At 32.2% G+C, this 15,547-nt stretch overlaps 1 protein-coding gene across 1 annotated transcript in view; it reads right to left on the reverse strand.

Annotated features, from left to right (window-relative positions):
* Positions 1-220: 220 nt before the first annotated feature.
* The window catches only part of LOC117100573 (nodulation protein NolO-like), a 17,046-nt gene continuing 1,719 nt past the window's right edge, over positions 221-15,547 (reverse strand). The window contains exons 2-16 of the mRNA XM_033240348.1: positions 15,355-15,469; positions 12,558-12,591; positions 11,162-11,257; positions 10,760-10,810; positions 9,890-10,049; positions 9,301-9,435; positions 8,193-8,315; positions 7,564-7,737; positions 7,342-7,451; positions 7,021-7,186; positions 5,262-5,454; positions 3,530-3,722; positions 2,465-2,576; positions 1,919-2,063; positions 221-372 (exon numbers count right to left, since the gene is read on the reverse strand). Of these exons, the coding sequence (XP_033096239.1) occupies positions 221-372; positions 1,919-2,063; positions 2,465-2,576; positions 3,530-3,722; positions 5,262-5,454; positions 7,021-7,186; positions 7,342-7,451; positions 7,564-7,737; positions 8,193-8,315; positions 9,301-9,435; positions 9,890-10,049; positions 10,760-10,810; positions 11,162-11,257; positions 12,558-12,591; positions 15,355-15,445 (1,935 nt within the window). The 5' untranslated portion in view covers positions 15,446-15,469. The remainder of the gene's footprint in view (positions 373-1,918; positions 2,064-2,464; positions 2,577-3,529; positions 3,723-5,261; positions 5,455-7,020; positions 7,187-7,341; positions 7,452-7,563; positions 7,738-8,192; positions 8,316-9,300; positions 9,436-9,889; positions 10,050-10,759; positions 10,811-11,161; positions 11,258-12,557; positions 12,592-15,354; positions 15,470-15,547) is intronic.

Raw genomic sequence — 15,547 nt, forward strand, 5'->3', positions numbered from 1 at the left:
TCTTTATATATAACCTTTTATTGCATTCCAAATAAAATTAAATAATATGTCTTCAGTTTGTTTAATTAAACTAGTAGGGACCGTTAAAATTGAGGCCACATAAATTAATTTTGAAAGTGCAGAACTTTTTATAATTTGGATCTTTCTAAGTAGTGTCAGATTTCGTGTTTTCCATACATTTGAACATTTCTGCAGATCCCCCAGTTTTTTTTTTCAAAATTTAAATTTCACACAGCTGAGAGTTATATGAAAAATAAAAGCCATGAGCTTTAATGGGAGAATTTGCTATTTCTACTCTTGGTAATGTATCTTTTGAATTTCTCAAAGAACTAAGCCACATCGCTGTAGTTTTATCATAGTTCAATTTTAACCCTGAAAAGGTGGAGAAAATGGTAATAAGTGATAAGGCATTTTCCAAGGATTTGCTATCAGCCAAAACCAGTGTAGTATCATCAGCGTATTGAATAATTATGTTATTTTAATTCACCTCAATGCCTTTTATTTCTTTATCGTCTCTAATGGCACAGGCTAGGAATTCAGCCGCTACGATAAATAAATAGGGGGACAATGTATCTCCCTGCCGGACTCCCCAATTAACTTGAAATACCCTGAGGTGAGACTGTTTTTAGGATGTATTTATAAACGACTCATCTGTGTTTGGACATCACATGTTTCCCGATATTTTATACTACAGTATTACGATAAGCCTCAACAAAATATACAAATACACATTTGTAATTTGTTTAAAAAGCAATGACCGATATGAGACGGCTGCGAACAATTCCACTCCAAATCAATTTAACTAGTACGTATACCTGTTTTATAAACTGTAAATCATTGTGTATAACTACAGTACTACATATATTTTTTAAACGTTAAACTTTGTACAAGTTATTTGTTATAATTTTTTTATTATAATTATAAAGCTATAGCAAGTTTAATATTTTTGATTTAACAAAAATAAGTATCTTAAACACTTCCTTTATATTTATATGTTTGAGTTTTTAAAATTTTTCATGCGATGTAATATCCCAATGTAATTTCCTTTCAGACAATAAAGTTATGTTGTATCTTGTATCTTGTATCTAAAACACATTTTTATGTAATATTATTTAAGTTCAAGTTTATAATTCCTATAGCGTTAGCTTTGGTATGGATTGAGCAACAGACTGAAATAAACTGAAGTAAATTTTACAGAAGAGAATAAAGGAGATTTAAAGTTTTAGTAAATATGAGTACTTTAAAATAAAAATGACAATTATGAGGCTTTAATTAATTCAGGGAAATCATTAAATAATATCAGAATATTCAAATGCAGGTTTAAACCAATTCAAAACAAGATATATTTTAAATGAAACAATCTAAAGAAAACCACCTAATTGTCTATTGACAAACTGCTAAAAATACATAATTATCAAAAATCAGAGGTTTATATGGTATAATAAAAAGCTAATTAAGTGAATTATGTAAGTTCATTAGTTGCCCTGAGACCAAAGTTTAAACCATGTTTCACTCGAAAATCCATTATCGATTGGCTCATCAAATTATTGTCAACTAGTCCAGTGTATTTTATTGTCTCTCGAAGAAGAAATTAGAATTGCTCGATAAAATTTTAAAACAATACAAATGTAAAATAACAATTAAAAAAATGTATCTTTTCACCAATAAACCAAAAATATTAAATGCAGCTATTAATATATAAATGCAATTGATCATAATTAAAATTGAAGTTAATTAGCAACAGTAACCCATCAAAATGAGAAAAAAAAACAAAAGAAAAGTAACAACAGTTAATCAAAATTTAAAAATTGCACAATCCACCAAAAAATACCATTAAAAATAATTACACTGCACTCTTATACACATCTAGATGTGTATAAGAGACAGAATAATATGTCTTCAGTTTGTTTAATTAAACTAGTAGGGACCGTTAAAATTGAGGCCACATAAATTAATTTTGGTGTAAAAAGCCAATCTTCAACAATGACGTAATCTAGAAAACCAAGAGGGGCGTCATCTAGGACTTGTAGAGCAGTACTAATACGATTCAAGATTGGTTTTCCCTGAAAAACAAAATATATATTTTTTTTCCAATAAAAAATATATTTTAAACGACGTGAAAAAGTAGCTACCATCAAATTCTAGTATGTTAAGAAGCGAGTCAATATTGATTTGGAGAAACTGGAGGTTAGTGATACCCAGGGAAATGGACTGTTACGCCCCTTCAATATTTGCTAATGCGCCACAAAACGATGTTAGTGTAAGCGCAAAACAACTTGCGTTTGACACACCACGAGTGGCCTTGTTCTATTTTTTTTAGTTCAGTTTGGCACTTCGTTAATGTCCATTGAGGGTGTACACAGGGAATTTTGGACTACTGTACATCAATACTTGTGCGTCTTATCTAGTTCTGAGTTTCATCACTACTATAAATTGAACTGACTATATGTCAGATTATATATACCTTGACGTTAAAAGATGTATTGAGTAGAATCTCGCTTCCACCTGTCCTCTTGCCAACCTCACACAATAGTGAGTGGTACCACGGGTCATCCTCTTTTGAAACAGTTTGATATCTAAAAATTAAAGAATAATTCTGTGTAGCCTTGTTTCTGCCTGTGATAAAACCTATAGTCATAGGTATAGAATTACAGTACTTTATACTCATCCGAAGGTCTTTACCAATCTGGTATTATATTTATTCCATACTCAAAATTCTAATTATTTATTTTATATATATATATGTTTATATTTATACCATATTTTTACAGCATTTACATTTATTCCATACTCTAATTCTGAACAAGATTAGTGATTTTTATAACCACTGTATGAACTGTGGACCATTATTATGCAGAGTATAGCGAAAATTATCTGAAGCAATAGTTATGCCGTTCATTTTTATAACAGCTTGAACTATTTGCACCTTGGACAATCCAGTACATTCTTCGAAACAGCAGAGGATGGACCGTTCCTGTAAGCAGCTGCTACGCACCATAGATACAGTGGCGTATCTTTCGGGTGTGCGGGAGAGGGGCGCATACCCTCCAAAAATACTCGCCTCCCTCCCCATTCGTACCCCATGGAAAATATTAAAAATAAAAAAATCTCGCCGCTCAAGTAGTTAGAAATCACCTCAAATCACCTTATTTTGCGAGCTAGCGCCCTTTCAACATAGAGCCCCGCTTTACTTCACCATTGCGCCCACCATCAGGCCACCTTCTCCTAGATACACCGCTGCATAGATAATGTTCCTAATGTCTCATGCAACAGGATAGACGTACGTACGTAAGCACCTGCATTTGTTGGATAATACGTGCATTTGTGAGACACGCATGTGTTCCTGGCCCTGTTTTGATTGGCCAGTTAAGTTTGATTGAAGCCGTTCGCCAAAAAGAATTATTTAAAACAGGTAGCAAACGGTGATAAAAATTAACTAAAACTAAATATATCACCAAGCTGCAACTTTATATTTAAAAAAGAAATTATTTTTGCCATGGACTACTTGCAACGCGAGTAATTGACTCACCTAGCTGTTCCATCATAATGAGTGATGGCAGGGAATTTTTTCTGTGACTCGTCATTTAAAAGCGGTGCAAAAGACATGTAAGGTGAATACGGTGTCCATTCTTTATAGCTTTCATCTTTATTCAGACGCAGCTTTGAAGAGATTGTCCAATCAGCGAGTGGATATACGTTGGCTTCCTCAGTGTTAGCAACGTCTGAATTTTGAAAAATTATTCAAAAAAAAAGAAGAAAAAACGAATGGCCAGCAAACTATGCTATAGAAATACAGTATACAACTTTCAATAGCCAATCTTGTGTAAAGCTAATGAAAGCCAGAGGACTGGTCGAAAATACAGTTTTCTATAGTCTACATACCTTTGTCGTTTCAACGACTGATATATAATTTGAAAAACACACGTGGATTTACAATGATATAGAAATACAGGATGTATACATACACACTACATAGTGTTTTATAAACTAAGTTCTATTTTTTAATTTAAAAAGGATAGTTGATCAATAATCCATAAATTTCAGTCAACTTGAAGATTATGTGGATAATTTAAATTTCTGTCTGAAATTTACAAAAGCCTTCCAAAGGAAACTTATTTTGCTATTACAAGTGGCGCTCGTTATAATTTTAAAGCTTAAAAAATAAATTTTAAGTTAAAAACAAAGGTTTCTTATCTATGCCTTATAACAACCAAAACGACCCAACATCGAATGTTATAAACAAACAACTGAAAAACATTACATTTTTTCAGATAAGTTTATATTTAATAATATAATTCAGTTAATTATTTTTTAGGAATATTTTTATTTTCTGTCAATTTTTGTTTCATGAGACAGGGCATCGTGAGTTTTTTCTTTAATAATGAATGTCTTTCAATAATGCATTGAACACTTGTTGACGGTATAGCAAACTTCTTGGTCAACCGTTGTATGTTGTTTTTCAATGCCATTAACAGTTGCTTAAGTTAGTTTCAGATAAGTTCTCAACATACTGGCATAATGTCAGTCTATAGTCTAAGGTACAGAATTTTATAATTGTTTTGATTGACTATTTTTGGGAATATAGATTTACAGTATTTAATTCATACTTTTTGCCCTACATTAGTGCATAAACTTTATTACAATTTAATTTGCTTTTTGTTTGTGCCGTCTCAGATTGTTATTCTGTTGTAATTTTTATTGTTTGTATAGTTATTGTTGGACGAAATAAATTAAATGAAATGAAATGTCTTATTATTACTATTTTCTATTTTAGTCGAAAGATGAACCACAACTATAAAAAATAGAAGATACAAAACAAAAAGGTTTGTGGTGAGACTGAAAATTTGAAAGTCGGAGATTGATGTTATTTCTAGCGGGAATGAGTCCCAATGGTTACTTTCTACAGGATATTAAAAGACCCTTCGTCAGTTTGAACATGTTTGAGTTGGGTAAGGAGGTATACGATATTTATTAATAACAATAACGATAATAAACTTTCTTGAAATATTATTCATTTTCTGTAGAAAAAAATGTCCTGTGTTTAGTAATTCATTGGCATTTACACTGTTGAGAGACTTTTTGCAACAACACAACAACATGGGAAGAAACTGTCAGTGTTAGGAGCAAATTGATGGTTCCCTCGTTTTGACTTATACAGTCACAGAAATATAAATATATGTAATTGCTTAACTACAAATAAAAGTGATACTAAAAATATATTTTGCTCTTTATAGGTAAAATTATTGTTTAATTACACTTACTCATTTTCTGATAAAAAGCAGTAACAAACTTTTCGCAGTCACCCATTACCAACTTTGGTGCGAATTCCACCGTAACTGAAGGGCAGAGGGGACGGAACCATTCACGACTCTTCAGAGTATTGATACGTTCCCTAACATCAGCTTTATCTGGAAATGCTATTAATGATCGGTGCCCAAGAGCCCTCGGTCCAAACTATTGAAAGGAACAAAGAGAATACATTTAATATAATTCACAGTCAATCAATTTCCTACAACACATGAGTTGAATATTAACAATATAAAAATTTTACAATGCAACAGTTCTAAAAATTAAGATTTTCATAAATCATATATCTATTACATTATGAACCCCATATAATTAAATTTAAACATCCCTCCTGATGTATAAGCCCATTCCAAAATGTTTGTTTAAGGTGTTAAGTTTCTATTGATTTTCACACTGTCACTCTGTACTACACAAATGGTTTAAGCAGCAAATTTTATAATATTTATTTTATATTATATATTTTATAATATTTATGAACCTGTTTTCTTGTTTTAATTATTTATTTGATCTCAGTAACTTACCGTACTTATATACACAATGTAACTAATTCAGATAATACATTTATTTATTTGGATTTGTAAGTGCTTTTCCCAGAGACCAAAAAAGCGCTGTACAAAAATAGATTTAGTATTATACAATTTAAAGTACATTAAACATATACAATTTACACATTCGAAAAATTACAAAAATATACAAAAAATACAATTTAAGAAATATAAAGAAATTAGAAAGTTGTGCAATAGAGATTACAAATGAATATACAAAAATAACCATCACAAAAATTATAAAAAAAAATACTATTATGAATTAGAAAAAAGATGCGTTTTAAGGAGTTTTTTTAAACACTGTACGTTAAAAGCCCCGCGAACACTATTTGTAAAATTGTTCCATAGTCTTGGCTGCAGAACAGAAAACCTCCAAATGATCGTTTTAAATAACTTCTCTTGTTTAATATAAGAAAAAAAAACCCTAAATACAACCGGGACTGATTTTGGTTGTGCATAATCTTACTATTCAAAATAGATGTCTTTGTTATATACACAATTTTAGCTATACATCACTTGAGGATTATTACTTTAAAATTATTGGTGATGGCGTCCTTGCAATTTTAGAGTAGTTTCAACCTCAACCAATGTAATGGCATGACTGCTTTTCTATAACTGGACTAAAGCCGAAACTCTTTTCAAAGTAAACTTATTTACTTTTTTTATATTCTTTTAAATAACTTCTCTTGTTCAATATAAGGGAAACAAACTAAATACAACCTAAAATAGTTTTCAGTGTGCATAATATTATTATTCAAAATAGTTGTCTTTTATATTTTGTTTATATACTATTTTAACTATACGTCACTTGAGGAATATTACTTTAAAACTATTGGTGGCGGCGTACTTCCACGTTTGAATGGTTTGAACCTCAACCAAAGGGTACAATGACTACTTTACTATAACTGGACTGCAGTCGAAACTGTTTTAAAAGTAAAGTTATTTTCTTTGTTTTTAGTTTTTACCTTCTTTCATGCCTTGTCAGCAGCGTCATGGAGCAGTAGAAAGAATACTAAAGCAACATATCGGGCAATTAGATGCTACATCATTTTCATGAAGTAACATCTAAAACATATTAACGCTCTCGTATTAACACAACATTTCAAGTACTGTAGTACACATCAAATATTCATAAATGGATGACAACTCCAAAATTGTTAGGTCTTACCTCTTGTCGTCCTCTAACGAGTCCTATGACAGCACCTTTAGTTAGCAGCTGTGCAACATCTGCAACTGAGACTTGTTTCGCTTCACGCAACTTTACGAAATGATTTAACATGTTTCCATCAAAGAGTGGGAGACCACAGAATTGAATACGTTGTGGGCTTGATGGCCTGAAACAATAAAACAGTAAATATATACCATTTTAAAATTACGTATTTTACGACTGACTTGAAACTACAGGTTGCTGAGCACAAAATCTTAATAATTATTATTTAATAAAAACTGAAAGAATATAGATATTAGAGACTTTCTGCAATATACTTACGGAACAATAATCCAGGCTCCACCAACTGATATCCCACAATCATTCGGTGCTGAGGCTACGTGGACAGGGTAACCAAACTTGCTGACTATTAATTGATTTGCAGGAACATTCTAATAGAGCATAACGAAACCGTATTTTATTGAATAGTCTTGATTCCTAGGCTATAATATTCTCTCGGGTGTACTAAACGGATTACATGTCCAAAATTAGAAGTAAACTCACCAATGCACAACCACCGCTTAAAACGATACCATCAAGTTTTGCACTGCCAACAATAGAGGTGTATCGATTAAGAAACAAATCAATCTTTTCACAAATTAAGAGAGTAAATACATATTGACTCGTGGCAGATACATCCATAGCATTCTGTCCATCAAGTGCATTTTCTTCCAGCGACTAAAACGAAACAGTATTAGATGTAAATGGTATGGTAATAATTTTCTCAGCTAAACTGGTTTATCCACTGTGAGTACACTGAAGTATACAGATCCTCGTTTTTCTTTTTGTGTTTTAACCTGTATAGAGTGCTGGAAAGTTGTGCAACCTACAAAACATGTTGTAATAAGTGCAATTCATTTAAGCAAGAGTTAAATGGCTTCAGCAATTGAACTTTCGAATTAGGTCTCTAAAGGTATTTGAGAATTTATGCTTTTTAAACATTTGCCCAAACAAATCAACTAATGATCAATAATTTGAAAAACAAGAGAGATACAGAGGTTTTACAATATTGGGTGAGAGGGGATTCACTTCTCTAGACCTTTCATTACTACTATGCATTATAGGACTTGGAATTCACGCATAACAAACCTTTTTTCTTGCCAAATGTATTGATCCTGTTTACAAATACTCACCAGTCCTATTTTGTGCCCAAGCTGGAACGACAGGCCTATTTCACTGGTATAGAGCTTATAGTATTCCTTGAATGCTGGGATCCATTCTTTACGGACGTTACCCAGAGCTGAGTATCCCATCATCTAAATGCGAAATAATAATAATCAGGTACTCAGGAAATACAAAATGTTATAAAAACATTCTCTAACATTGTGAACGTTTTGTTTAGGTTATTGCGAGAAAATAATTGCGTACAAAAACCACATTTGTGAATAGAGACTTTTCACACAACCGCAATTAAAGTACAGTCATTAGTCTATCTGTGAAACACTGAAATCAATCTAAAAAATTAACGTCTCGTTTTCGACTCGTTCATTGGCGATGATGACTCGGTGATTGATAAAAATGATATAGGATAGCGACACTAAACTTTGGAAATTTAGTTTGCAAAATGTAGACCTGTACCTATCTTCAGTAAGCTTTATTAGTTGGCCCCAATGAAGTCTGGATTGTCTACGATCAATGCATGAATAAAATCAATGAAGATTTTCAGTTTTTTTAATGAATAGGAATCACATTTTTTTCCCATATGAAATGTTTAGGAAAAAACACATAAAACGTTATTGTAACATTAGCAAACAATGTAAAGACTGTATTTAGGTTATATCAAACAATGACTTTAATATATTGTTTTAGCAATATAAGTAACGTTATTTAGTTCAACCTAAATACGTATTTATGGTTCTACAATAACAAAATTGAGAATACCAATCTATAATATTATTATTATTATTATTTTTAGCTGGATATAGCATTTTTTCCTAGTAAGAAATTTACTTTAATATAGTAATTCGTCAGAAGAGGTGAGAGATTTGCCAAAGGTATGCATGAGGAAGTTTACAGTAGAAGTATGGTATTTTCTGACTGTGAAAGAAATAAGACAGGGCTGGGAACTTTTTGTCGGAGGATTTTGAAAAGTTTTGTTCTGATGTGTGTGGTTTTCGATACGTTCTTTGGATTGTATTCAATGTGTCAGAAGTCGCTCATAAATACAGTATTAATTTCCACCTCAGTTGAGGGAAGGTGTAAAATATCTCTACCATATTGTGCTTAATAAATACAGCTTACTTTTCCTGTCAATGAACTATGAGGACGAACAGCCCCTGTATACATTTGCATCACATTCGGGTTAAACTTCATCTTGTTAAGTTCAGAAAATGCACGGGTAAGATAATGGTACCGATCTCCAAGGTTTAAGAGGACCTGAAATTTAAAAAATGATTGAATGCATAAAAATTATCCAACAACAAAAGTTTATGATTCACAATGTTAAAAATAAAGGTTTATTCCTTATTTTATAAAAATTATGTTAATACGTCTTTAAAAATTGGTTCAGATACTTAGCTAGGTGTGATATTCATTATCATGAGAGGCATATTTGCGTTGTTTGGGAATGTATAGAGAAATGAAGGAGAGACGGTTGAGAAAACATTGGTACGCTACAACATACTTCTTGAAAGAGTAGGAGAAAGTCATACACATCATCGGGAAGAATTACAAGAGCCGTGAGGGTGAAAACTTCGACTGGAGCTCGACTGGAAGAAGACAAATAAGCAGAAATTGAGGCACAGCATTTTCAGCTGCTTCCTAAGGAATGTAAAGGTTGGTAGTATGTAGGCCTACACAGTTTTGACTTCACATTTTAAACCATACTTACTCGTTCTATATGTTTAATTCCATCATTTCTGTTGGCGTGATAAACGTTGAATGTTCCGTCATTACCACCTCCATCATATGAAAAGACTAATGCATTATTAAATGGTGAATCGTAGTATCCGATGGCAGCATGACTGTCATGGTGGTTGGCCGTCACCCACCTGAATACAAAAAACCAATTGTTTGTGATAGAATTATTATTACAACACAGCATTAGTGCACACTGGACTCGATTACTGAATTTACATGACCATTTAATCACTTGTCACTTGGTTTGGACGGCAGAAAATTAGAACATGCAACTCCTTATGATTTGTTGCTTTCAATCGTAAGGATTGCTCAATCCCGCGACTAAAAGTTTCTCACCAGTTGCTGGATAAGTTTCAAAGATCAGTTAATATCAGTTGAGTTGAGTCGCAAAGGAGACACCAGTTTGAATGGTATTTTTATAATAATGTGTAACAAATAGAACTAGAGCAGTCACTCCATATATGCATACCTTTGTACTCTACCTGGATACCCTACCTGGATACAGAGCAATACGCAGGCCGCATGGGCTACTCCATATTTTATTTTCTTATCAAGGATAAATTCAAATGAAAAATAAAATTGTTCTTGTCCTTTGAAGTATTCTTCCCAAAGTGTAATCATCTCCTTCTTTGAGTATTATGTACCATTCCACTAAATTGTATGATGATCCATTCATTTGGTTTTTTGGGGGTTTTTTTTCCGTAAATCTTGCTAACAGACAGACAGACAGAGAGACAGAAGGAATGCATAACCTCATTGGCGGAGGTAAGAACTTATGTTTACATATTTGGTTATACGGATTATATATTGAGATGACCTCAATCTTACTGTATGTACTCACCGATCAGCTTTGACCAGGGTCTTAAAAAGTTCAAGAGGAGTTGGCAACACCCTTTAAGATAAAGTGAGCCAAAGTTCATACTAATTACAAGTAGTAGGCCTATATTAAAACATTACTTCAATGTTCTTCATGTCAAAAAAATGTTTATTTTAAATATGTAATCGTGTTATTTTATATATTATTGATTTTGTTATTTGAAAGCTCATCTTTTTTTTTTTTTTTTTTTTTTAATTAAATATAATAGTTTATTCAATACGGCAGCCAGAGTTCTAATCCATGTGAATAGTATTGAATTTAGTTTTCAGTTCAAATTAAATAAGAGGGCACCTTTAGGTCAGCATTGCTGTTAAGAGCTACCCTCCTATTTATTTTTGAATCATGTTGAATAAATATAATAATTACCAACTTGTAACAGCAATATCATATTCGTAAATTTCGGTAAACGCCTGAACCTTTTCTATTGCTTCTCTCCATTGAGTTAGGAACTCATTCCGCTTCCTGTTTAAAACAATTTAAAGCAGAAGATAAATTAGGAAACAGCTACTAAACCATGTGATTATGTTGTTACATATACAGAAACCGAGGAAGGCTACCATGTTTGTCACTATTAACACCGACGTACATCTGGCAGACAGGCATAACAGAAACACATAGTCAAATTCACATTATCAAAATTATCAAAATTATTACTGAAACGTTGTCACCATCCTCCCTTGAACTATCAGATTTCAACCTTATTTTCCACAAATGATCAATCAGCTATTTCTTTTAGTGTTGGAAAAAGTATCTGAAGAATTTGGCTTGGAATATTGTAATATGACAACTGTATTAGGAGACGCTGGAGAGGAACCCGCTCAGAGGCCGTTTTGAAGTCCAGCAGCACTGCCTCAATCTGTTTTGGGCTTGTGGCATGAAATAATAATTAATGTGCCTAATTCACCACCAGAAGGATCCCACTGGAAAGTATTTTTTTTTTTTTAATTATTATTATTATTATTATTATTATTATTATTATTATTATTATTATTATTATTATTATTATTATTATTATTATTTTATAACAATCGTCCAACAGGAACTTTTCGTTCCAACTTACAGGCGAAAATTGCAATATTACATCAACAATATAAAATCACAAGATATAAAACGATTATTATTATTATTATTATTATTATTATTATTATTATTGCAATGATTATAATTAATTTCGGTGTATCACACCGAAGAAATTCAATCCAGTGCTGGTGAAAATTCATGATCGACTCTTTAACCAGCTTAGTTGGGATGTTGTCGGGGCCATTTTGCAAGATGCTTGAACATTGACCTCGATATTTAGTTTTTCAGGAAAAGGACTGGTCCCCATAATTATTGTAAGAAGATATAGCCTTCGTCCGTAAGCACTGATGCAAAGTGTTGGCTTTGAATGTGAGCCTTTGTTTTGCCTTTTCCAAATGGTATACCATCACGCTTCAGTGGGGCAACGCCAATGTTATTACATATTTTTGGTTTTTAATGAAATTCCTAAACGTCTGTGGAGTTAGGCTAAAGTTCGCACCAAAAATGTTGTTAATAAACATAGGAATATATTTTCACGCAAATATTTTGTTATGACTTGACATGTGTTTTGATGAGCTGGAATATTTTGAGTTTTTTTGGTTTCGTTTGGATGATATTGCAGTGACCTTCAAATGAGAAATTCGAATAACATGTGGTAGTTTTATAACTCTATTAAATCATTAATTAAATCCGTCTCTTAATACAACTAACAATTACTGACTTTAGAAGTAAGTACACTTACGCTGGACTGCAATAATATCTTATTTGAAACAACCCTTTAACAAAAAAGAAAAAGAAAATTACATTAAGCCTGTTTAGTCATATTATTTATTTAAACGTTTATCACATAACGTTGTAATATACAATTACTGTAAAATATAAAATAAATAATACCTGCCTTTTAATTTAGTATGTAGTTTTTGTAATATGTAGTAGTTAATTTAACAAGGCATGGCAGAACGTGAGCGAGCGAAACAATCAATAATACAAACGTGGCGTTGGGGGAGAGCAGCATGCCGTCGGGAAGGAAAACACAATTCGTCGTGGAGAGAAACGTGTATATGTAATTTTAACCTTCCCGACAGCTGTCGGCGACTGTCGCCGATTGGGTGAGCGATTCTATGGAAATCGCGAGCTTAAAGGGACAAGGGGATGATGATCATGATGATGAGTTGTCAAATCAACAGAGACCGCGACATGCTCAAATACTGCAGAACAAGCCAGGAAAGTTACTTGAGTTATTTCAGTTAATTATAAATTTTTTTCTGACTTTTCATTTCTTTCATATGCATATTTTCCGACGTTAAATGCAGGAAAAGACAAAATGTCTTCTTTTTAACCTTGTTGTTAATGTATATGATACTTTTGCTTGAATTTGCATAATTGATATATGCAGAATCTATAATGGTTAATGGTTAATGGTTATTAATTTATAGAGCGCAAAATACAAAAAGTCTCTAAGCGCTATCAGGCAAGTGTAAAGATGGAACGGAAACCAAAACCACAAAATAAAAAGAAGTGAAATCTTAATACCATGCCAGCACCCAAACCGAAGTATGGGGATACGCCCTCATCATTGAACTACAGTCAGCACCTGTTGAGTCTCGGCCATCTCGGATTCGGGCGCCTCCTATCCTAGTTAAGGCTATAAAAGCTAGCTGGCATGGAAATAGGAAAAAAAATTAATTAAAGGGACGAGAATACGTACTATAATGGAATGATATACTGCATTAATTATTAATGATATATTAAAACTTATTTCTAGACGGGATATACTTAAAAGCATTTTTCACAATTGAATAATTTCGTTGAATAATTTATCATTTTTTGTGACCTTTTATTCTTTTTCTAGATGGGATATGCTTAAAAGCATTTTTGACAATTGAATAATTTCTATGCATGATATTGCGTTTCTGTTTTGCATATTTATCGAAATAGAATTTATTAAAATGCCATCACATCAATGGAATGTGTTTTTCTTGAATAAATTCATTTATAAATAGTAGTGTATTCACCAATTACTTTTCCATAGAAAGATATTCTGCATTATTAATAACATTTATATATTTGAATATGGATGTGATTAAAACATTTACTGACAATTGATCATTTCCCATAAAGCGAGTGTTTCGTTGAATTATTTATCATTTTTTGTGACCTTTTATTCTTTTTCTAGATGGGATATGCTTAAAAGCATTTTTTACTATTGAATAATTTCTATGCATGATATTAATGGTTAATGGTTATTAATTTATAGAGCGCATTTCCCATAAAACGAGTGTTTCGTTGAATTATTTATCATTTTTGTGACCTTTTATTCTTTTTCATATGCATATTTTCTGAAGTTAATATGGAAAAATAAATGTCGTATAGGCCTATTAATTTTTGTTTGAGAAAGGATATCATATATTACCCTATAGAAAAATATTGCATTGTTAATTACAAGAATAAATTTCATTCTAGATTCAATAAACTAAATATGTGGAAAATTTACAAATATCTATTATATAAGGTTTTCAAATTTCTTTTTTTCAACCTCCTTGTTAATCGTATATTATAATTTTGTTTGATTGTTTATAATTGATATATTTCCTACGAAGTTATTGAAGAACAGAAAAGTTTAAGGAGGAATGGTGATTACTGAGACTTTCTAGTTTGTAATTTTGCTCATGCATTTTTTTTTTCTAAAAACAAAATCTTACTGTTATGTTCCAGCCTAAAAAAAGAGCAAATGAAAGTTTTCTAAGTATTTATAATAAGCTATGCTTTGCTTCTGTATGACTTATTCTGGTGTTGAACTTTAGGGTTCTTTTATTTTTCTTTATCACCACTGCGTCGGTTTGTAAATGTGCTGTTTGTATTGTTAAAAAAATAGATATTTGAATATGCTTTGAACTGTTGTTTTTGTATTACATTAAATATACCTTGCAGTAAATTCAAAGCATCTTTACCAGGCTGAGATAGGCCTAATTACAATTGTCTCAGCTACTACACACTCGTATACACAGCAATCATAATATAAGTATGTCGATCAGTAGCATAACAAAAAGCCTTGAGGACCCTGGCTAAAGTTTCTTCGACCCATACTATTCTGCAAAGCCCAAACCGCTTCGGCGTTTCGTGTGTTTTTAAGGGGCAGTGGCTGCGGCAGGTGCCGATAGAGAACGTCAGCTTTCCTTCGCACTGCGGCAGTGCCGATAGCCTCAGCCGTTTTAAGGGCGTATTGTGATGGGTGTTTGTGTTCTGCTTCTTAAAAGGTATTGTTCAGCCGATGTAGGAAGGCTACAAATTATGAACATCCCAGGGCTTCTTAAAGTCTGAGGCAACTTCTTTTAGTCAGTGAGGGCTTATAGCTGATAAACCCTTTCCAGGCTATCAAATTGTATTCGACAAAATCATGTGAAATAATGTCAAAATACGGTCATGAAGGAATTACAAATAGGCACATCATGACTCTTATGGCCATAAAAAAGTTTCCTGAGTCAAAGAAAATTTGATAGTGTAGACAACTTTAATTGTCGTTAATGTAAACATCTTACTCTCAAGTTCAAGCACCGCGATAAGTTTTCCTCCAACGCAAACACAAACATTGGCATCATGGTGCATATGAAAGGATATGACTTTGGCCATGATATCCAGAACCAATCCTGAAACCTATAGATAAAATGTGGGAAACGGAAAATTTAACAATTATAAACGTAGTAATTGTACCTAGGCCTATATATATATACT

The sequence above is a fragment of the Anneissia japonica genome, unplaced genomic scaffold, assembly GCF_011630105.1.
Source record: "Anneissia japonica isolate Jap-2015-1 unplaced genomic scaffold, ASM1163010v1 scaffold1770_len632688_cov154, whole genome shotgun sequence".
NCBI classification, from domain to species: domain Eukaryota; kingdom Metazoa; phylum Echinodermata; class Crinoidea; order Comatulida; family Comatulidae; genus Anneissia; species Anneissia japonica.